We start from the raw sequence: 24,538 nt of genomic DNA on the forward strand, positions 1-24,538 counted from the left end.
ATTTGGAAATATTTAACAAAATAAAAATACAATTAAACATAGATAAAATTAATGTGATTTTCTAGGTCATCATGTAGCTTATATAGATTTGGTGCCCTCCACTTTTCTATTTGAATTTAACACCATCAGTGTAGACCCTCATTACTTCCCACCCAGACTTTTTACAATAGCCTTCTGTTTGGTTTATCTGACCCAAGTCTTTCCCTACTATAATCCTTTCTTTACTTAGCTGCCAGGGGATCTTTCTAAATGTAGCTCTTCGTCATCTTCCTCCCGCAATAAGTTCTAGTGGCTCCTTATTGCCTCTAGGGTCAAATATAAAATTCTCTCTTTGGCTTTTTTATAATCTGGATCATTCTAGTCTTCTTATACTTTATTCTCCTCCTTATAGCCAACAAATCTACAATATCCTCCCTCCCGACTTAGTATCCCCTTGACTGACACTGACTGTTCTTTAGGCCTGAAATGCTCTCTCGGTTCAACTCTGCCTTAAGGCTTTCCTGGCTTCCTCCTAAGACTCAATTCTTCTGCATGAAGCTTTTATGTTCTTTCCTAAGGTTTTCCCTTAGCGATCACCTTCCATCTATTCTGTATAAATGTCTTGAACACATATGCTTGTTTGTAATGTGAGCTCCTAAAGAGCAGAAACTGGGTTTTTTGCCTTTTTATGTAGCCCCAAGAAACAGTCTTTGACTTCTGCATTTATTCTTTTCATTTCTATTGAAGAGAGCAGAGTTTCTAAACTAGTGAGTTTCAAAATTCAGAAGCAGGCTATCAGTCTTGGTTGGACAGCAAGACTGAAGTCTGTAGCCCTAGTATTGATGTCCCAGAAACAAGAAGTAACTTTTGGGAGTATCTTCTAGACCAGAGAAAACTGAGATGAGGACTCATTTGACAGTTGGATTATATTTGTACATGAACTTGGGTAGCCTAATGTTAGTAGGAACTGAGCTAAATAATAAATATGCCCCCAGGTATTGCATAAAATGTTTGTATTTGTTCTTATTATATCTTTAAAGTAAACATTCCTTTGTAAAAGTAATTGATAATAAATGGGATTTGACATTAATGGGTATTAATGGAATTGATGAATGGATTAATTGATTAATGGATAGTAATGGAACTGATATCAAATGGAATTTCATGTTAATGGATATTGGTGGAATTGATTAATGGATATTAATAGAATTGATGTGAAATGGTCCTAGCCACTGAGAATTAACAATAGAAGGAACATAGTGAGTTCATGATAAAAAGGAGTTAATTTGGAAGTTAGCAGAAGCGGTTTTGCAACCAATTCAATATCAATAGAACCCAAAGAATCACGAGTGGGCTGCTGGATCCTTTGTTAAAGCTAATTGATGTTAGGTGGTTTTATGGAACGGGGGACACTGGGGAGATAGCAGCCTACCTATGGGGGCTCCAAGTGATGGCATTAGAGAAAAACATGCTCTTAAGCCCCTGGGGATGCCCTAGATGTAGCCTGCTTGGCTCTGGGAGAGTGAGCCAAAGTACATACCCGAAACACACACATGTCATGAACCTGTGGTCTCATATATATTATTTTGAATTCTTAGGATTGAAGATTCTTCTGCCTTACCCTTTAGTTACTCAGTCTTAGAATAGGCACTAAGAGGTTAAATTACTCTCATTCAAAGTCCTAGGATGTCAGGGGCAAGACCTCAATTTATGTCTTTCATCCATTAAACTACATTGCATTTCCTAATTATAGTTCATATATGATTTTTGGGTTTTGTTTTGTTTTTTAACAGCACTATCCTCACTTCAACTGTATTTTTTTTTAAATTCCCATTTTACAGATGAGGAAACTGTGGCTCAGAGAAGGTTTTAAGTGGCAAATCACAAATCACGCAGTACTTTTAGTATCCATTCCGGATGTACCCACCCTTAGTCCTATATAGTCTTCAAAGATCCACAATGAATGCGACAATCCATGGGAATTTCACTAGAGTGAACAGATTTCTCATCTCCCCTGGGCGGATATCTGACCATCAGCTTTCCTTTGTCTCTCTAGATCTATTCTCCTTCCCTATAGAACTGGGGACAGGGTGCACCAGCCCGTAGGGTCTCACTTTCCAGAAAGGCCAGCTACCTTGAAAGTGGAGGGGAAGTCTTTCTGAAAAGTTAGTGAAAAAGGGTTTGCCCTAGGGGGAAAAATAAGTAGTGAGCTTAAGTCTTAAGTACAAAAAAGCCAAATCTTATTTAGTTCTTGCAGATTTTAGCTTCGTCTCCCGATTCCTCCGAAAGCTCCCACCCCATTCCCCGCCCATGCTTCCCTTCTTTCCTCTTCCCTTCCATCCCCATGAGAGCCTAAGGGACCCTTTAATTCAGCATTGATAGCTCCGTCCTTTCACCCAGGAAAGCGGGCATCCCTGCCGGGAGATGCTGAGACTGAATTCCTAGAGCAAGGTCACTTTCCTCGCTTTTATCCCTTTTTAATTCATTGAGGAGAGGGCACTCCCTAGAATTTCTGATCCCTCCCTCTCTCTCTTCTTTCAGTCCCCGAAGAATTCCCTCCCCCTGCCCTTCAGATTCCTTCCCCTCTCTCCTTCCCCACCCTCTTCTCATTTTCCTCTCCTTCCTTTCCAGAGAAAGACCCCTCCCAAGTCTCTTCACCCTGAGTTCGCTCCGAAGTCTGGGAGTCATTCACTTTCCCCTTCTATTTCTCTCCTCCCCTTTTTCTCCCCCTCTCTCTTTCCTCCTCCCCACACCCCCCTTCTTTGGAAAGAACCACCCGGCTTCCACTTCGCCTCCTCAGTCTCCTCCAGTGCTCCTTGGGGGTGACTCCAGCCCTGGTAGCCCATGGTACTGGAGCTCTCCTTTATCCTACCCACGAGGCTCCATGTCCGAAATAGGAATCTCCTAAGCCAAGCTGGGTAACTTCTCTGCGACTGTCATTCCACTCACTTTTCTGGAGCCAACAGGTAGGGAACAAGCCACCTTTCTCATGATGCATGTGCATGACTCAGAATACCGGGTTAGGAGTCAGAGGATCTTGATTCAAATTCTGCCTATCACAGATCTTGAGCAAGTCATTTCCTTGGCTTCAGTTTCCCCATTTGTAAAATGAAGGGAAATTGAGTTAGATGGTTTCTGAAGTCTTCTCCAGTGCAAAACTATGATTCTTTGATTCCAAGACTCTAGTACATGAGAATTTTTCTCACTTGTGCTTAATTTACATTTCCATGTTCTTAAACACCTGGGGAGTATTCCTGGAAAAAGGATGTGACTCTTGAGGCAACTTTTAAGTGCCCCCAAAGATAAGGACCAAGCTCAGCACTTCCAGAAATTTTCTGTTGGACAGCTTCTAGGCTGGGCAATAGGCTTGCAGAAAACTTTTTTGCTACTACAGATGCTTTAAATATTAAGTGACAGTATTTCATTTGGAATCCAAAAGAAATTCTTGCTAGTTAAGTAGTATCGAAGGATTTGCCTTTCTTTTAATTTATATAATTATTAACAGATGCCATTAAAAAAAAAAAAGGTGTAAAACCCATTCCTGGAAAGCCTTCTCTTCTTGTTGAAAGTATCTTTGGCAGATTTATAATGGGCGGTTTTCTTTTTCTCTGTTTTCCTTTTTCTATGAACCTAGCTGCATACAGACCAGTAAAAGGTCCCAGAGGGAGCATTCACAAAGTCTTTCAGAGCCTGGGCTGCTCATCCCCTCCACCATTTCCCCACTAGTGCCTCTGTTGGAGAAGAAGAGATTTTAAGTACAGTTTGGCTTTATTCTCTATCTTAAATTTCCCCTACAGAGTTCTGAAATAGGAGTTGCCCCTTTTAACCTGATGGCTTTCATGGCTGGAGAATAAGGGGTTCAAGGAATGAGCAGATCTTTTCTTGAAAATGACTTTGCCATCTGTAGTATTTTTTTAGAACCAAACTGACTCAACATTTGAGAGGGAAGAGAGGATATGTCACCCCACATGAGATTTAGGCTTGAAAGAAGTAGCCCGGCATTTTACAAGTCTTGATTTTGATTAAAAATTGTCAGAGGATTTCAAATCTAGTAAAGAGCTGGATTTGGAAACAATGTTGGCAATGTGACACTTGCTCTAATTTTGAGTAAATGCTCATAGAGTCATAGATTTCATTTTATGAAATGCATTTTACAGGAATGCATTTTAGAAGCTCACTTAATCTACCCCCTTCATTTTAAGGATGAAGAACCTAAGTAATTTATCTGAGAACACACAGGTAGTAAGTAATAGAACTAGAATTCACAACTAGATCCTCTGCCTCCAAATTCACTTTAGCTGCATTTTCTGTGGAAAGTGTTGGGGGGAGGGGGAAGAAGGAACAAAGGTAATGAGTATTGTTAACACTAATTTTTTTTCTCACTAAATGAAGCATTTGCTTATTTCAGCCTATCTTAGATAAGCAAGGTATATTCACTGCAGAGCACCCACTGTGTGAGCAAATTACCTTTTTGAGAAGGTGTTTCTTCATCTTTAATATGCAGAGGTCAGATTAGATGACTTCTGAGATCCCTTGCAACTTTAAATCCTGTAACAGAACACAGAATCAATCAGTCAACATACATGTATTAAATGCCTACTCTTTGCTACTACTTGATCTACAAAGAGAAAAATGTAAATTTCTACCCTTAAGCAGCTTACTTTCTACTGGAAATAAAAAATGTCATTATTTTATTAAGTTCATTTCATTCAGTAGTCAGGCATATAGTTAGACAAGGTGCTGGCAATATAAAAATCAAAATAATAAAGATTAATAATACCAACCCTAAAAAGTCCAGAACCTCAAGAAATATACATTCTATTGTAGCGATTTGTATTTCTAGGTTTCATTTTCTATTCCTATTTTGTGTGACTAGTTAAAAGTTATCTGTGTCTTAGCTAAAAAGCATTGTGTGTATAAGTAAATTGAAAAGCCTGGAAAATAGTCTACCAAGAAGAATTTATTTCTGCTTTAATATAACCCAGTATGTCAAAACCCAGAAGGCATGCCTTACTCATTTTGATGTTATTTTTTCCCCTCCTTATTCTTGGCAGGAATCTTTATTTTACAAAAGAACTCATTGCAGAATTTCTTTAATGAATAAGTTCCTGATTAATCAATCCAAATTTTTATGAATTATCATTCTCTAGAAATAAACCTACTATATATCGTGAGACTGCACTAATAAGACTCCAAGGAACCCAAAATAGTAGAAAGTTTTTAAAGTGAACTAAAATAACATATGATTGAATTATAGTCCACTGTGGCTCTGCCATTATCCTGACCCCCAAACTATTGCAAAATGTCATAGACATTGTTTTATTTCCATTTTTCAAACTACATTTAAAAATAGGCCCACAGACTGATTCCCAGTATCAATTTTAAGTCTTTTGCCATTTATTTTCATGTAAAAGCCAACAAAAAAGCTTAATATCTGTTGATTGATTCAAATATTCTTAATTCCCAACATACATGATATAGAGAGTGGGCTAAGTTCCCCTTAGCCTGATGAATGAGATGACTGCTGCTTTGGAAGATTCAGAAGGCATCTGGATCAGGGGAAATCAATTGGCACAGCAGTTCTGGTTGGCAAACATCTACCAGAAGGTTGGCTGCTAATGGATAATATTATCCCTCAGTTCATCAATTCATACTATGTAGACTACATGGTAGGTTTTCTTAATGTAATCCATTCCATATGTGAGAAGCAATGGATGGTGGGTGAGACTTGGAGTGAGAGTTCAAATCCCAGTCTTGATACTAACTAGTTGTACAGAATCCTTTAAAAAAATTTTTTTAAGACTTTGGATTCTCATTTATAAAGTGAGGATAATAATACTTTTTGAACAGGGTTTGAATGAGATAATGGAAGAATGTCCATTATTATTATGAAAGCATTTTATTCTATTACTCAATCATTTTTATGCTGAATCTTTCAAAGTAAAATATAATTCACAGCTGAGTAAATAATAAGGAGGAGAACGGAGACAGGGATTAGACCTGTGAATTCATTGATATGGAGAATTATCTTAAAAAACACTCCTTCTACCAATGTAGGTCAGTACCTTCTCTGTTCCTTAGAAAGCTATCCAAAGCCTCTAGAATAGGAATTTTAAGTCATAAGGTTTGGGTTCTCGGTTTGGGTTTGCTCTTTATCTACCGTGACACACTGAATAATAATACAAATAAATACAGTAAGCCTCAGGTTCCTCGACAGTAAAATGAGAGAGTCATATTAGAAGACCCCTATAATCTTCCTTTTTGAACATTCTTAAATCCCTAAGTTTAATTGGCAAGAATTGTTATGTTCTGTCTGGCTCTGCCATCTAGTGGTCTTGAGGTAAAAAGCATGAGAATTTCTAGCCTGCAACCAAAAATTATGTCATGTACTTGCAAACTGGAGAATTAATGATGTTTTTCATTTAATAAGAAAATAAGAAAATTTTAGAACTACATGAAACATTTATTTGTTGTTTCTAGATCCTTGTGCTGATGCTATTTCTGGGGGAGATATAAAGATAAAAAAAAAAAGACAGTTCTTTCCTTAGTGGAGTTTACAATCTCATAAGGAAACACAGACACAAATAACTAAAATACAAAATATTACATGATATGTTCTCACAGGAAGTAAAAACTAAGTGGTATTTGAGGTCTACGGGGTCAAGGATTGTCTGAGGAGTAGTAAAAGAGACTTCATAGACTGGATCTTAAAAGATGGGTACAATATTAAAAAGTGAAGATGGGACAGAAAGTTTTACAAAAACTCAAATGTCTATCAATATAGATAGCAGAACACAGATCATTAAAATAATTCAAAGCTTTCCTCTAACTTCAGCTGATACTATTATAAAATGCTATTATATTAATATTATACTAAATATATATATTATATGTACTAAATATTAATACATATTATACTAAAATACTATTATGTAACATTATTATAAAACTATAAATTTTCAATAAAGTTATAGTTACAGAACTTCAAATGTTCAATATATTTTCATTCAATATGTATTCAAAAATAAATATGTATAAATAAGTAGGCATATGTTTCAAAATAAATAGATATTCAAAATATAACATAACTGGAAGGGAATATAGAGATGATCTGATCCAATCCCCTCATTTTAGAAATGGGAAAATTGAGGATCAGAGGGTATAAGTGATTTGCTTAAAATCACACAGCTAATAAATGTCAATCAATGAGCCAATAAGTATTTACTTAGAGCTTATTATATAGACACTGGAGATATAAAAACAAAACTAAATTGATCCCTTTCTCAGAGAGCTTACATTCTATTAACAGAGACCATATGCATAAATACAAAATGCAAACAAAGTAAGTTTGGGAGTCAGAAAGGCAGTTAGTAGTGGGAGGTAGAAATCAGGAAGAAATCACTTTAGAGGAGGTGATATTTGAGATGAACTTTGAAGGAAACTAAGAACTTCAAGAAGCAGAATGGAGTAGAGAATGTATTTCAGGAATGGAGAACAGCCTGGAAAAAGAAATTGAAATAAGTGGATTATGGAACATTGGGTGTGTGAGGGGACAGTTGAGTTGGGACAAAAAAATTAAAAAAAAAAAACCCCAACTCCACTACCTTAATAGATAAAAATTAAGTATGCAAAAAAAGTAATGCCCCTTTAGAATGAAGTTTGGACACTTTGGGGTATTGGTAGGTTATATACAAATGTCATCTCATAGACTCATAGCTGTGTCATCACTAACTGATGTCAGACTACAAATATGCATAATAATAAAAAATAATAAAAACTCATATATGTATCTAGTGTTTTCACTTTTTTCACTTCACTTCAGGTTTGTGAAGTACTTATATGTGTATATGCATATGTACATACATATACATTATGTATTCATACATACATTTTTCTCATTTAATTACTGCAAGCCTCTCTCTTTCCCTATGTTCCCATCTGTGATCTGCCTACCCCATAATCAACTGTGGAGGCTGACTCACAGTATAGTATGACTGTTCTGACCTCAGCCTTATTATCCAAGGCTGGGGTTTGGAGCAGACAGCTCTGGTCCTTTGCAAAGTCAGAATGGAGTGCATGGTTACAGAGGAAGATTGGACAAAGAAAAGGGAGTGGGAAAAGGCAGAGCACACATACCTGAATCTTCAATGTGTGCCAGCTTCCACCCCTCCAGGATGGGGCTGCTTTAAAAAATAAATGTCACTTGCAGGTTCTGTGAAGATGGACCTGGGATCCTGCTCCAAGATCACTTCTTTCATCGGCACCAGCTATCACTGATTCTGCATTTAAAGTTCACCACAAGGCAAACTCAGATTTTCCAAAGTAAAATGTTCTTCAGTATTCATCCTATTTTAAAATATACTTAATTATAGACTAAATTAGAAAGGTTAACCAAATGCATGGTCTTTAATTGCTTTGATTTTGAGGTCACATTGTGAAGCCCTGCCTTTTGTAAGCTACCTTAGTATTTCCAGACTTGGTTCTGTGTTTTAGTAATATTGCACATATCCAAGTATTCTCATATAGCTGGCAAATAACATTTATTATGATAAGGGTTTTAAGACACTGAAGATAATAACATGTAGAGTGGCACAATTTACTAAAGATTTGCTTTTAGAAAGATCATTTCTTATTAAATATCTTTAGCAATTCAATTTTCAGCTACTTAATGTAGTTAATTAAAAAAAGAAGCAAAACCCAAATTAAATTCAGTTACAATAAAGCAACAAATGTGGTGGAAAGAGCATTAAATTAAAAATTGGGAAACCTGAGTCCTAGTTCTGCATTGGTCTCTAATTATCTGTGTGGTCTTTTATCTTTTATGTGAATTCCTTACTTTTTCAGAACTACTCTTCCTGAATTCAAATCTGGCCTCAGACATTTACTAGCTTTTTGACAAGTCACTTAACCCTGTTTACTTCAGCTTCCTTATCTATAAAATGAGTTGGTAAAGGAAAAGGCAAACTCTTATAGTATCTTTGCCAAGAAAACCTCAAATGGGGTTAAAAAGAATCACATATGACTGATAAACGGCTGAACAACAACATTCTTCACTTATAAAATAAGACATATGGATTAGGTAATTTCTGGTGTGTCTTCCAGCTCTAAGATTCTGTGATCCATAATCACTGTTTTTTAAATCCAAACTCAAAGAGGGCAAAAACTATGTTTTATTTAAATATTGTACACATAATCTCCTCTCACCTAAAGGTAGAGAAAGCTTTCTCAGGTGAGAAGTTACTGGGTTAGGATTCACTCAAAAGCACAGCTCCCACACTCCCACTGATGTTCCCTTCCACCCCTCCTCTCCATTCCCGTTCGAGGATACAGAAGTTTAAAAAAAAAAAAGCTTTCTTATTTTATTTAGTCCAGCCAAATACATCACATGAAAGATTCCTTATCTAGGAAACTGTCCCATAGTGTACATCAACTATTGGGGAGAAAGGAAATGATAGATAATACCCTGAAAACGCAAAAGATATTGTATAAGCCAGAAATGTGAATGACCACTGTGATTCACGGTTCCTTTTTTTCTCAGCGTCCTCTGATAATGGCATCATAATGCTTCAGTGCTTAATTAAATAAATTTAATAAATAAATTAAGTGCTTAATAAATGCCCATTTATTCGTCCATTCATTTTTCTGACACTCTTCTCTATTAGGCATCTCTGCTGAACTGCTCCCTGCTGTCACCTGCAGGTCTTCAGTTGGTAAGCAACCTCTTCTCTCCAAGTGAAAGATACCTACCCATCTTTTTGGTTTATATATCCCAAGAGCTCTCTTTATTTCTTTAGTCAAATGGACCCTCCTGAGCAGTACCCAGTGAGCTAACTATAGAAGACTTAGTCATTCTTAAGTATGTTTTCTGAATTCTATTTTTTGCTACTGCTTTAGGTCTAAATATTTACATGAATTCTTCTATTATTGGGTCAGCAGTCAGGGTCCCCTTCAATTCATTCCAAGGATTCCACTTAACTCTGTAAAGGAACTGAGTGGGATAAGAGAGAGGAGATTCTCAGCTCAGGAACAAATTGGAAAAGGACTATGTGGACTTAGTTTTCCTATTACTCCCCTTCTCTCCTCCCTCTCCACAGCAATCAAAATCACTCCATATATTTTAAGTTTCCTCTAGTGGCTATCATAGTGTGCTAGTATTAAGCATATTAGATGCTCAATGAATGTTTATTGAATTGAATCATCATCCTTTATGTTTAAAAATGATGCATTAGGTGGTAACTGTTATTTTTGTGTAGAAGTAGCTGAAAATATCACTTTTCCAGAGTAAGGCATTGGTAAACATCTTTTTCCAAAGCAGTTGGGCAGTTTTTACATGTATGCTGCTATTCAGATGAATGAATGAAAAAGCATTTATTGAATGTTTATTATGTGTGTTATAAATAAAATTCAGAACCCTAAAAAGGATGTAGTAAATTAATTCAGGATGAATTTTTTTTTCTTTTTTTGTTGAGGCAATTGGGGTTAAGTGACCACCTAGGCTGCCCCAGGATGAAGCTTTTTTTTTTTAATTATAGCTTTTTATTTACAAGATATATGCATTGGTAATTTTTCAGCATTGATAATTGCAAAACCTTTTGTTCCAATTTTTCCCTTCCTTCCCCCCCACCCCCTCCCCCCGATGGCAGGTTGACCAATACATGTAAAATATGTTAAAGTATAAGTTAAATACAATATATGTACACATGTCCATACAGTTATTTTGCTGCACAAAAAGAATCAAACTTTGAAATAGTGTACAATTAACCTGTGAAGGAAATAAAAAATGCAGGCAGACAAAAATGGAAGGATTGGGAATTCTATGTAGTGGTTCATAGTCACAGGATGAAGCTTTTAATATACTCCTGCAGAAATGGTTGTCAGAATTTCATATGAGTTCACACAATGGTACAGAAAGGAGAATAAGCTTTTATATTCTAACGTTAGTCTTATTCCTCTCTTAGAGTTCTGATAATCCAGAGTCCTTCTGGTTTAGTGTTCCTCATTTATCCCTTACATGTTGCTCTTAGACATGTTCCCCCTTCCTGATCATACATCCCATATTCAAATATGACGACTATCTCTGCCTTTGGGGTGTGTCAGATAATATGCAATGAGTCTATTAAGCAAGCACATGAAGAAAAAGCCTTCTCCAGATCATTGACCCTGGCTGGTTTAAGCCAGTGTCTAGCCTAGGCCTTTGTCAGACTTTGCAGTTAGTTCTTTCTGAAAGCTGATTGATCAGTAATGCTCATTTTTTTACATTACCTTGAAACTGCAACATTTTGTGAAAAACTAATTTTGAACATTTTTCCTATGTGTAAGACATTATGCTAAATGCCAGAGATATAAATAGAAAAACTAAGAAGTCCCTACTCTCAAAGAGCAGCCCACAATCTAATAAGGAGAGGCAACACATATAGGAAAATTCAGTTTCAAAGTCAGATGGAAAGGTCCAGTGGGCTTTGGTGACAAGAAGCTTGCTTAATTTTGGTTCTGTACCCCCAAGGGACTTGAGTATGCAGAGTGTGCTGGTAAATATGTATCAGCTGGTTCTCTGGGGAAAACATGTTCTTACATGATACTTTTAAGTTTAACCTTCTTTATTAACATTGTCTTCATGATTTTTTAAAGTCTAGACAATCACCAAAACAATAAATAAATATCTTGTTTGTAGCATTTGTCAATTTCCAAGGTGTAAATAAATGCTCACACTGAAAATTTAGCAGTGGTCTCTCTGGAACCATATGAACTGGCGTCAGAATACTCCTGGGTATATATACTGTGCCCAATGTATTCTTGCTGAATATTTATGTAAAATATTTTTACTAAGACCCTTATTCTGTATGTGATCATAACAGAGAAAACAATGTAAGGAGTAAGGAACAAGCAAGAATGACTTGTTAAGGAACCAGCCTTGGACCTTGTCAGTCCAAAACAGCACAGTACTGTTTTACTTTTGGTTCCAGTGATTCCAGTGATATCACCACTGAATACTTAATAATGTCTCCTTCCCCTCTCCCCCTAACCTTGTAATCACTGAACTCCAACTTGAGAAAAATTTCTCCTGAATTTTACTGGCCCTGAGGCTGCTTAGCTCCATGGGTTTGGCAATATATATTCAATCCATGATTCCCTTTCCCCATTCTTCTGCCAGTGACATTGTAACTAGATGCCCAATTCTGGCATCTGCCCCCTCTTTCCCTTCTACTCTATTTCCACAGACTCCAGACCACAAGAGTATGTTTTCTAAAGTTTATTTATAAGGGAAAAGAAAATACAGTATACAAATTCAGAAATAATATGCCACAGCAAGATAATTAGAAGTGAAGATAAAAATAAAACTCTCCATTCTTGGACAGGATAGTACTTAGCTTTTATGCCTTCTCTCTAGTTACTCTCCTTGTATCTAGTTTGGTCCTTGTGTCCATCATGATTCTCTCACAGTAAAAAACATCTCTTCCCTCATAGATCCCATGGGCAATGACCTCTTATATCCTCAAAATACTACTACCAACACCACCTTGTACCCAATTTGGAATTTGGAATACAGAAGTATACTTCATGTCAAATTAATTGGTCAAGTCTACAATGCTTGGCTTAATTCAGCCAGTCAGAAGTCCTCTTGGTTGTGTGGTATACCCTTGGTTATCTAAATTTATTTTTCATTTAATCACTATCTAAATTTTGCATCTTCCTACCAAGAGGAAGACAAAAAGAAATATACACTGACACACTTCCTCCTAAAGTTTACAATAGAAGAGAGAAAAGATAGAGAATTATCTGGCATGCAACCTAAATTTGAAATAACAGATTTCAAAGGATTCAAAGGAAGGATAGGAAAGATCTGTAAATTTAAAAAATTTTTAGAGGAAATCAGCCTTAGTTGAATGGAAAACTTACAATGGGAATGGGAATGGGAAACTAATAGGGAATTCATGCTCTGGATGTAAGCAAGGGAGCACCTAACTGCCCTTAGTAAATTCAAGTCACCTTGCCATGATTAACTATGTATCCTTAGGCACTAAAAATTGTTGGAATAGTTGAGCCCCCATTAATGATGTTTGAAATAATCATGTCAGACAAAGACAGGTACTGCAAGAGTAAAGAAGAGCACATATTCTGATTTAAAAAAAAAGAATAGAGAATAATCTGAAAACTAGAAGCAACTGAATTTGGCTTTAATTTCTAATGAAATTATTAAAAGAATGATTGATGAAAAGCTATCAGTTATCATAAAGAGCAGCCATTACTTTGTTTAAGAAAAAGTCTTTCTAGACTTATAGCCAGACAGAAGAAGATGATCTCTAATAACCTTTAGAAGAACAGGTGTTGTAAAGCCAAGAAATTCCTGGGTTCAAATCTTGTATCAGAAGTTTACCCATTTTGTGACCATTGACATATTGGAGGTAGTGTGACTGATAGGGAGTCATGAGTTCAAATCTTACCTTATATTCTTGCCAACTGGTTCATGATGACTAAGTCACAATATCTTTGAACCTCAATTTTCTCATTTGCCAACTGTATGGAGTAATGTCTGTATCACTTAGCCTACCATTATTGTTATGGGCATCAAATGAGATAATTTAAGAATTTAAGTAAGTTTCAGCAATTTTTTTCTTTTATGTGTCTAAATTTTGTTTTATTCAACCGTAAAATGAGAATTATAATACTTTCATTATTTACTACACAGGATTATTGTGTGAAAATGTCACTAAAAACCTTAAAATACTAGAGAAATGGGAATTAGTAAATTAATAGTTACAGTTCTACTTCTACCATTCTAGCAGGGTTTCTAGTGAAGATTTCACACTGCTTTCTCCTGGCAGGGAGGGAGGTGTCCCTTTTGCCTAAGTTTCCCATGGCATTTTTGTCTTGTGATATAAGCCCCCTTGTAATCCATATTGCATGTGATTCTTATATATCTCTGGCTAAATTTATTTTTATTTAATAACTATCTAAATTTCAGCTCTTCCTATTAAGGAAAAGACAAATCTGGGAAAAAATGAGAAGGCAGAGTTAGATAACTGTGGTCCTTAGAGTCAGAAAACCTGTCTTCAAGTTCTCATTCTTTCTTTATTGACTGTGTGATCCAGGTCAAGTTTATTAGCTTATCAGGACATTAATCTTCTCACTTGTAAGATGAGGAATCTGGACTAAGTCATCGCTGTGTTCCCTTCCAAAACTAAATTCTATGATTGTATTAACATCACCATCAATTTTCTGTCATTCTTAAACATTGGTCATCTTTCAGGCTCTCTTGCCATGGGCTTTCTGGTACTGTAATATCCTAGCCACACTTCCATGTGTCAGCAACATTTGCTTGTGTTTAATAGTGCTGAGAAGGTCTCTATCTTTTGCCATGAGATCAATCTGAAGGGAAAAGAATGGGTTTGGAGAAGCCAAATCAGCCAGCAACCACCAAATCTCTAGTCCATTAAAATGTGAATTCATTGCAAATTGGGATTATTTGGGTACCCTGAGTCTGGCTAAGGATCTGTCACTAATGAGGGCTTAATGAATATTGATTGATTGATTGATTGGTTGATGTAGCATTCACACAATCACTGCCTGCTATTGTTTCTGCTGGGATCTTTGGATAGTTCTCCAGGACAGACATACAATGCATTCCTAGAAGAATACACATAGCACATGCCCTCTTGTTTGCTTTCCCCGGATGAAAGATGTATCAGCAGAGCACAAAAAATTACATGAAAAAGAAGGCATATGCAGATCCTAAACCATTACAGTAGGGTAACTTGCTCTCTCCCTCTCCAATGTATTGTATTTATTTTACAATTTTTCTCTATATATGTCTGGGTGTGTATGTATACATATGCATGCACATACATGTAGATAGTAACAAGCATTTTTTCCTTCTGTCTCTGTCTCTCTCTCCATATGTATGTATATATACACATACATATTATCTTACTTTATAGAATAAAACCTCCTTGGAGGCAGGGACTATTTTTACCTTTAAAAAAAATATTCCCAGCACCTGGCAGAGTGCCTGACATTTAATGGGGACTTAATAAGGGCTTGTTATTGCTTAGTTGGTGATTTCTACAACAAAAGACCTACTTTGCAGCTTTTCACCATTCTCATAACTCATTTTACATTAGCATATATATAAGAGAAGGACTAATTCTCTTTAGTACTTAAATACTTGATACTACACTAAGGACAGTCCTTTCTTTGCTTCCCAGTGACCAAGCTCTTCCTATGACTATCACGTCAGCTTTACTGTTAGATCTCTTTTTATAATAATAACGAACTTTGGTGATACAATATGATCTCTGTGTACATCATTGTACAGCATATCTCTATTGCTATAATACACATAAGACTAAGATGTGGGTCTAGTTTTTATAGTGCTCTTTTTATTTATCAAACACTATCACAAAAAGTTTAATTCTAATAAACAAATCAAATTTTGCCATCTAGTGGTCATAGAAAACCATTGTGATGTGACTAATCCAGATCCCTGCTCAGGCACCAGAGCCTCAAACGCTGATTCTTGAAGTCTTAGGGAACCCAGATTCTGTAATTTTACAGAAAAGGACCTCTGACTAGCATTGATGGGTCTCTGTGGGAAGGGGAGTTATGAGCATTTCTTTGGTGTTTTGGGAAAGACTAAGAAAATCAATGGAAAAGATAATGTACTTGTAAGTATATTAATTTTCTGGCCAATACCCAAATAGACACATAAAAAATCACTTATGGACTCTCGACATATTGGAAAGGTGAAAGTACAATGTTCCTTCTTGGGAAGCTATTACTTCTAACTGTAAGTGAAATTTGATGAGAATCTCTAGATGATAAAATACTAACCTTCCTCTTTTTCTTTTTGAAGGACAAGCTTGAATTGTACTATCAAAATGGAAAATATACTATTCTGGTTGATCTTTTCTATCCCTGCATGGACTGTCATTGGTGGCTCTGAAATGGAACAGGATTTTACCTGGCACTTACGAAAAATACCTCGGGTGGTCAGTGAAAGAACTTTGCATCTTTCCAGCCCCAAATTTGAAGCAGATGCCAAGTTGGTGCTAAACAGAGTATGTGGTATTGAATGCCAAAAGGAACTACCAGTGCCAAGTGTTTCTGAGCTGGAGGAGTCTCTCTCTTATGAGACTGTCTTTGAAAATGGTACTCGAACCTTGACTCAAGTGAATGTCCAGGGATTGATGCTTGAGCCTACTCAGAACACCACAAGAAAAATTATATCCAGGAGAAAGCGACAAGTATATGGCATTGATAGTCGCTTCAGTATCTTGGACAAGCGATTTGTAACCAATTTCCCTTTCAGCACAGCAGTAAAGCTCTCCACGGGCTGTAGTGGTATTCTCATCTCCCCTAACCATGTCTTAACGGCAGCTCACTGTATTCATGATGGACAGGACTACGTTAAAGGGGGCAAAAAACTAAGGGTAGGATTGCTCAAGATGAGGTCCAAGAGGAATGGCAAGAAACCCAGAGGTTCTAAGAGGATTCGACGAGAAGCTGAATATGGAGATCCACTACATGATACCCAAGAGGAGCTAGGTATAAGATCCAAAGGAAGGAGAAGAAAGAAAGAATCAGGAAGGGGTCAGAAAGGCTCTGAAGGTAAGCCCTCTTTCCAGTGGACCAGGGTCAAGACAACCTACATTCCCAAAGGCTGGGTTAGAGGAGTAAGAGAAAATGTGGCTCTGGATTATGATTATGCTCTTCTTGATTGAAACGTCCCCATAAAAAGAAGTATATGGAGCTGGGTGTCAGTCCAACCATCAAGAAGATGCCTGGGAGCATGATTCATTTCTCAGGTTTTGACAATGATAGATCTGGGCAGTTGGTCTACCGATTTTGCAGCGTGTCGGATGAATCTAATGACCTCTTCTACCAGTACTGTGATGCAGAGCCTGGCTCTACAGGCTCTGGGGTCTATCTCCGCCTTAAGGACCCAGACAAGAAGTGGAAGCGCAAGATCATTGCTGTCTATTCGGGCCACCAGCAGATGGACATCAACGGAGTCCAGAAGGATTATAATGTTGCTGTACGCATTACTCCTCTCAAATATGCACAGATTTGCCTATGGATCCATGGAAATGATGCTGATTGTACTTATGGCTAACTGTAAAAAGTCACATCCTCAAAACATACCAAAAACCAGTCTCAAGTTACTACAACAGCTCCTCATCTCAGGTTATGATTGATTTTTACATCTATCATCAGCATTTCAGCATTTCAAAAAGTATTCCTAAAAGACATATGAGAATATTTTCATAATTTTTTTCAAAGAGAATTTTAAGTCTGTATAGCTACTAAAATGGAACAGGCACTCTAGTGCCAAAGTTTATACTTTTCTTTAAATTGTGCTCATTTTAAGTTGTTTGTGAACAAAATGTGTTTCCTTCTGCCTTAAAAAAACAATCAGGCAAATTTTGAAGCCTCAAACTAGTACTATTAAATAATAGGTAATTTCTCAATAGACTTGTTCTCAGGGTTCTGCTCTAATTAGTATCTAAGATAACTGATACTCCATAGGACTTGTAGAACTGTATCTGCAGAAGCAGATAAACCACGATAGACAATATTTAAAATAGGTCAACTGAGAGATACTGAGAACCCAGTGAGTATAAACACTGTATTACTCTGTATTACTAGGTGCTAATTTTTTTCAAAGTAGGAATTCCGTTATTCCCCACTCCTCAAGAAAGTTATTTTTTCTGACAAATATTATTAGCTTTTTGCCACATATGCCAGTTCTTTAGTGTCTATCCTATTTTTAATATTCTATGTTTCTATGTCAAAAACTTTCATGTGTTTGGATGATCTGTCATTCTAATCAGATCATCTCATCACTGGGAGCAATCACATCAATTCACCTAAGTTCAATATTAGTCAAAACAGAGCCTTGGGACACAATCCAGAGTAGACATGGTTTGGGGATCCATTAGTTCAGAAAGATGCCCCAAGTTAAGGATCTCCTAATTTAAAAAAATTTAATTCTTGGGATAAGCCCAGGTGAGACTTGTGGATTTTTGATCCTTATTCAGTATCTGGAATATTACTGTCTTTCCTTTACTCCCCTAACTTTCACCTAATTAATACACTGCTTTAGCATTAAAATGTTTTTTTTAAATCTTTTCTTCTAAGGAGACCAAGTATATCTTTTTATACCTTTGTACAAGCTATATTTCTCATTGGTAATAACAACTTCCTGAAATGGAGGATTCAGAGGAATCAACTTAAATATAGTTTCAGCTCACATTATTTTTGTACTGTGTGTGAAGTTGGGAGAAATAATTATATATTAGTTTGCTGATTGGTGCTTTATTGATGGTGCTATATTGAAGGCAAGAATGTATCATTATGTATCCAACAACTAAAAATCTTTTCTTGGCCATTTTTATATGATAATAACAAATCTGGGAAATAAACATTTTTGTGGTTAGATATGTTCACACTGGGCAAGAGGGAGTAGGATATAGTAGCTAGGTATCTGGCATTGTAGTCAGAAAGACCTGAATGCAGCTCTTGCCTCTTGACACAAGCTGGCTGTGTATCACTGAGCAAGCCATTTAACTCTCAATGCAACAGGGAATTTTCTAAAACTATAAATTGAAGGCAAGTATATTGGTAAAGAGCATTGGTAGGCACTCCCTACTTCTATGAAATCACAGACTCTACTTTTAAAAAATGTAGGTGCTTAAGGTTAAATGTACTGTATTATATATATTCACATACATACACACACATATGTACACACACACACACACACACACATACACACACATTGGGCAGATAGGTAGTACAGTGGATAGGGTACTGGACCTGGAGTGGGAAAACATCTTCCTGAATTCAAATCTAGCTTCAGAGAATGACAACCCTATCTGCCTTAGTTTTTTAATTTGTAAAATGAACTGGACAAGGGAATGGCAAACCCTATTCTAGTATCATTTCCAAGAAAGTCCCAAATAGGGAAACAAAAATTCCAATGTTCCTGAAAAGACTGAACAAGAATTTACATATTCCTCTGAGGCCATATAATACATCCTTTTCCTTAACAAGATTTGGCTTCACAAGATCCATATCAGTTGATGTCCACCTAGAGGAAGGTCTTGAATGTTTCTGGGCTTTTCCCTTGATTTTCTTCTGTTCAATGTTTTTATCAAAGATTTTGACAAAAATATAAGTTATACGGTCAGAGTTTTAGAGCTGGAAAGGATTTAGAAGGTTATTTGTTATATTCTCATTTTGTAGATGCCACATCTACAAAATAGAGGCCCAGAAAGTTTAAATAACTTGTTTAAGATCACTGAAGTGGTAATTAGCAGAATCAGGGCTTGAACTCAGAATCTTCATCCATCTTTCTTTTTCATTCTGCATCCCAAGGATTTGTCAAATTTGAGCAAAACTGGAAGGAAGAGCTAATTAATAGATGATAGAATGGGAGTTCAAAAAAAATCTCTCTAGGCTGAAATCTAATAAATTGATTTTAAAAAAAATAATAGATTTTTATTTTAAAAATATATGCAAAGATACGTTTCAACATTCATCCTTGAAAACCCTGTGTTCCAAATTTTTCTCCCTCCTTTCCCCCACTCTCTCCCCTAGACAGCAAGTAATCCAATATATTTTAAATTTTTCTACATATTTCTACATTTTTAAGATGAAATTTAAAAGAGGTGAATATAAAGTTTTGCACTTGGGGTCAAAATATCTGTGTCATCCATATAGAAATGGGATGATGGGAAAGAGACATGAGTCAACAATAATTCACATAAAAAAAACAACCTAAGGTTTTAATAAATTTCAAACTCAATGTGACATATCAGCCAGAAAAAATATAGGGCACTCTTGAGCTGCATTAATAGAAGCATGTAGAGGGGGGTAGTTAAAGAGGAATGGCACTGTAGTTTATTGTTGGGCTAATGCCATTATCATATGACCATTGCATCAATGTGAACATCAGTGAGTTTGTCTGTTTAGGTTAATACAGTATGGGATTCAGAAAAAAGGAATCAGTTGGATCACTATAATATACCTTAATCAGACCACATTTAGAATATATGGTCCATTTCTTGTACCTTAAAATAATATAGGAAGGACATTTGTTAATGTCTTTGACATTGTCTATTGACATAGCCAAAGTTTATCAGCTGGTAAAGATGAGGGTAACCAAGATGGTTGACTCACTTGAAACCATGCTCCCTGAGGTTTTGTTGAAGGAACTAGGAAAAAAAAACTTATGGGAGATATACATGCTGACATTAAATTTTTTTATGGGATATCATGTATAAGAAGGCTTAGAGTTTGCTTGAAGAAGAAGAAGAAGAAGAAGATTATTTCGATTGGATTTGAGGAAATATTTCCTAATAACTAGATCTATATCCCAGAGTAATATGTGGTCAGTTAGTTATCACAGTGGATAAAATGCTGGACTGGAGGCAGCTAGGTGGCACAGTGGATAGAGCACCAGCCCTGAAGTCAGGAGGACCTGAGTTCAAATTTGATCTCAGAGCAAGATACTTCCTCCAATAATGTGAACTGGAATTCCCCACATGCTATGGGATCATAGGCTCTTAGATTTAACAAGCAATCAATCAGTCAACAAGCATTCATTAAGTGCTTGATAATGTCCCAAGAGTGGTGCTAGTAGATGCAAAGACAGAAGCAAAACAGTCTTTTCCCATAAGGATCTTCCATTCTTTAGGAGCCAAGGGGGACATTATAAAAACTTCTTAATTTGATAAGGAATCTGAAGAACAAGAAAGTCACAATCTTGTGAACCAAGCAGGTACAAGCTTACACAGATTCCAGATGAGCAATGCTTTAGCAGATGGCCTGATAACTTTGCTGTGGCTAATCACAATCATGAACCCTGAACTTAACTAAACTGTTCTTCACATACCAGAGGGATAGGTAGTCCATTAACAAGTGCATACTTAAAGTTTTTTGAGCTTGGTAGAAGTTAGTAGTCTCTCTATATAGCTTTTGTGAAAACAGGGTCACCTCCATTCTGTGAGAAGACCAACACCTTATCCACTTTAGTGAAAGTTTTTTCAGTATTTTCTTGTTCTGTTTCTGTTTTCCCAAATCATACAGAAGAATCCCCTAGTGTAATAAAGAGGGTCCTAGTTTTGGAATTAGGAAATCCTGTCTCTGCCTTTTACTGCCCATTAGACTATGAGTTCCATTATTTTTTTTTTTTTTTGAATCACCAGTGTTTGGTACACAGTAGGTGCTAAATAAATGTTTATTTACTAACGAACTTAAACAAGTTACTTCATCTTACTAGGGTCTCATTTTCTTCACCTGTGAAATGAGGGAATTGGACTAGTTTGTCTCTTGCAGTGCTTAGCTCAAAGTCTGGTACTGCATAGTAAGCACTAAGTAAATGCTAATTTATTGATTCTGGCTCTAAATCTCACAATTCTTTGAATTCTCTTTCTTTCTCTCCTTCCTCCTTGTAGAGATGGGTATACAGTTTTTCTATATTCCACCCACTCACTTTTCTCACTTAAGCATTTAAGGTTTTACTTTCTCAATTAAAAAAGAATTGGTAATTTTTGTATAATAATTATATAATGCCAGGATCAGGATTCTTGACATTTTCATGTGCTTATGTACAGTCAATAATTTTTGAAATGTTTATTTTCACCAATAAATATCCAGTTATTAAAAAAGTAAGATAAGAAAAATAGAAATAGAAATTATATATTGTAAGTTTTGTGTTTATATAAATCATTCATGTAAGTACCAGATAATTTTGAAAAAATATTATGCACCACAGAGACTTTTCATGTTTCTTAATGTAAAATACTGGAATTAATTAGATGCCGTGTGAAATAGTAAATGAAATGCTGGACTTCAGTTAAAGAAGACTGAGTTCAAATCCCATTTCTGATGCTTTCTAGCTATGTGACACATGGACAAGTCATCCTAATCTTATAGGTCTTATAAAAGTTGCCTAATTTTTATAACTAAGTTATGATCTACTCTGATGGAGATAGTTCTCACCAATGAAATCACAGTTCCTTGATACATTGATCAATGAACTGAAAGATATTATTTGATTTTTATATATTTTTGTGAAAAAGACCCTAGAATTAAGCCTCTGTGATCCAAGGACCAGAAATGTAGTCATTTGGATATCCAATAAAGTCAGCATTTTCTCTGAGTTGTCTATAAGTGACTAGCCCAGTGCCTGGAATATAGTAGGCACATAAGTGCTTGTTGATTGATTATCAGAGGTCACAGAGATAGTAAGCTACAAAACCACAATTTGGACTCAGATCTAGGGCACTTTCCATTGTATTATATTATTCAATATGTTAATTTAGCTCAAGTTAACAGAACCAATAATAATGAAATTAGAGCTCAAGGTTAGAGGGCTAATGGAAAGAGAGTATTCTGCCATCTGCAGATATAGAAGCTAATGAAGCATGTAAAATCATTACAGGTGCAGAAAGGAACATTGGAACACATTCCATTACTCTTCTCAATTATTTTTTGGATTTAGTGAATACTCTTACATTAAAATAATATGTCCTACTGTCACTGTGGTGAAACCTCCCCCAGTAACTATCTATTAGCCTTTGTATTCTTTAACAATACCTGAAAACCTGAATTTCACTAAAACTGTCTGGTTTAAACTTTTATAGATAATCACAGCAATAGACTTAGAAATAAAAGTTATTTCTCTCCTCATCTCCCTGTGCCTGATTCTTAGCCCCATTTCCCACAACATTATGCTTTTCTGTGCTTTTTTTTGTACAAAATATTGGCTATCATAAGGGCTGGAAAGACCTCAAGAGATACAGTATAATTTGTGGCAAAACCATGTTTGAGTCACCTACTCTTTTTACCTCAAATCCCCTCAGGAGGTTCATAATATATACTTATGGTCACCTTTGGATTTATTACAGGAAACAAAAATCCATTGTGGTGAAAGCCTGCATTGCATTTAAAAAATATGTTCAGAGAAAGAGATTCCATAATCATGTCCTTTATAAAGTAGTCCACTACCTTACCTGTTAAGCTCAGTTGGTTGAAGGATCATGTATTTATATATACACACATATATATTTATAAATATATACATACAAGACACACATATTTGCCCTTCTATGCATATATTTGTGTACACAAATATATGCATAGAAGATATATATACATACATATATATGTATATATATGTCTACAGTATCCCAAAAGTCTTAGTGCAGTTTTAAGCTTTAATAATACTTAAAATTGTTCTAAGAAACAACCTTTATACATCTAGATCCAAATATATATATATGCATAGTTATATAAATATATACATATATATGCAGAAACATGTATGCAGATACATGTACACACTACAATGCCTGTACACAAATAATATTTATATGAATATTTTTGTGCATATATATGTTATATGTGTGTATATACACATATATGCACATTTTTGTAAATGCATTTTTTGTTGTTATTTGCCTTTTTATGGCAGTTATCTTTTTATCCCCTATTAAAAATAGGAGAGATTCATTCACTCGAAAGAGAGTGTTTCAGTCAGAGAATAAATCCTGTGGTCTCAGCTCCCCACCTCTGAATGTTTCCATGGGTATTGGTCCTATGTTATAAGTGGCTCCATGTACATCACCCTTCCATTCTTCTGGTCCAGTTCTCCTGATGCAGAATAAAATACTGTTCTATCAAGGCAAAGCTGCAGTTTGGGGCCAGGTATCTTTGTCAATGCACCTGGAATGTTTTCATCTTTTTTATAAGTCTAGCAGAGCTAAGTAATATAGAACTTAAGATCACTGAAAATCTATAGAAGGAAAGCTGCAGAGTAGCTGCTAATGGTGGCTACCAGCTATTTTGTGACTGGGCAGGCTTATACATATGTGTAAGTGCACACACATACATGTATGTATGCATCTGTGTATGTGCCCGTACACATACATATGCAATTCATACTTCTTCCACAGTCATGGAGAAATCTCTTAAATAAAGCATAAGTTTGGCTCATGTTTATGATCTCCCCCCAAAATATTAACAAGGTCCCTTCTAAAAAAGCTATTCGATGAATAAATTAGCAGATATCAGGTATCATGCTTAAACCACGAAAGACTCTCAAGTGCACTTTGATGCAGATTTAAAATATATAGTCCATTTCCTCCATTCATCAGGACTAATAAATATTTCATTCACTTTGGAATTTAAATTTTCAAACAATAACTCTAAGTCTGCATTTTATTTTAAGCCAGGAATGATGTACCACTCATTTTGTTCTATGAAAAGGATATAGTTAGATGGAATATTTCTCACTAAGCAACAAGGATCCAATTCAATGACTCTTTCTACAGGAAACCTTCTCAACCCTTTTTAATTGCTATACTTTTTCTCTTTTAATTATTTCCTATTTATTAATTTTAGAGCTTGCTTTATTTATATTTGTATTTTTATTTCTTCCCTATTATATTGTAAGCTCCGTGAAGGCAGGGACTATTTTTGTACCCTTAGCATTTAGCAGAGTGCCTGGTACATAATAATTGTTTACTGATTGATTGGAGTTCACAAAGTAGCTAAA

The 24,538-nt window shown here is 35.8% G+C and overlaps 1 protein-coding gene across 1 annotated transcript; it reads left to right on the forward strand.

Moving 5' to 3' along the window:
* Positions 1-2,392: 2,392 nt before the first annotated feature.
* On the forward strand, positions 2,393-18,231 carry PRSS35 (serine protease 35). Its single transcript, XM_051993223.1, is given in 3 exon segments — positions 2,393-2,945; positions 15,830-16,689; positions 16,692-18,231. Coding segments are annotated over 2 exon segments (1,233 nt in total). The 5' UTR covers positions 2,393-2,945; positions 15,830-15,854; the 3' UTR covers positions 17,090-18,231.
* Positions 18,232-24,538: the final 6,307 nt, after the last annotated feature.

Source organism: Antechinus flavipes, chromosome 4 (assembly GCF_016432865.1).
Source record: "Antechinus flavipes isolate AdamAnt ecotype Samford, QLD, Australia chromosome 4, AdamAnt_v2, whole genome shotgun sequence".
In the NCBI taxonomy this organism is placed as follows: Eukaryota; Metazoa; Chordata; class Mammalia; order Dasyuromorphia; family Dasyuridae; genus Antechinus; species Antechinus flavipes.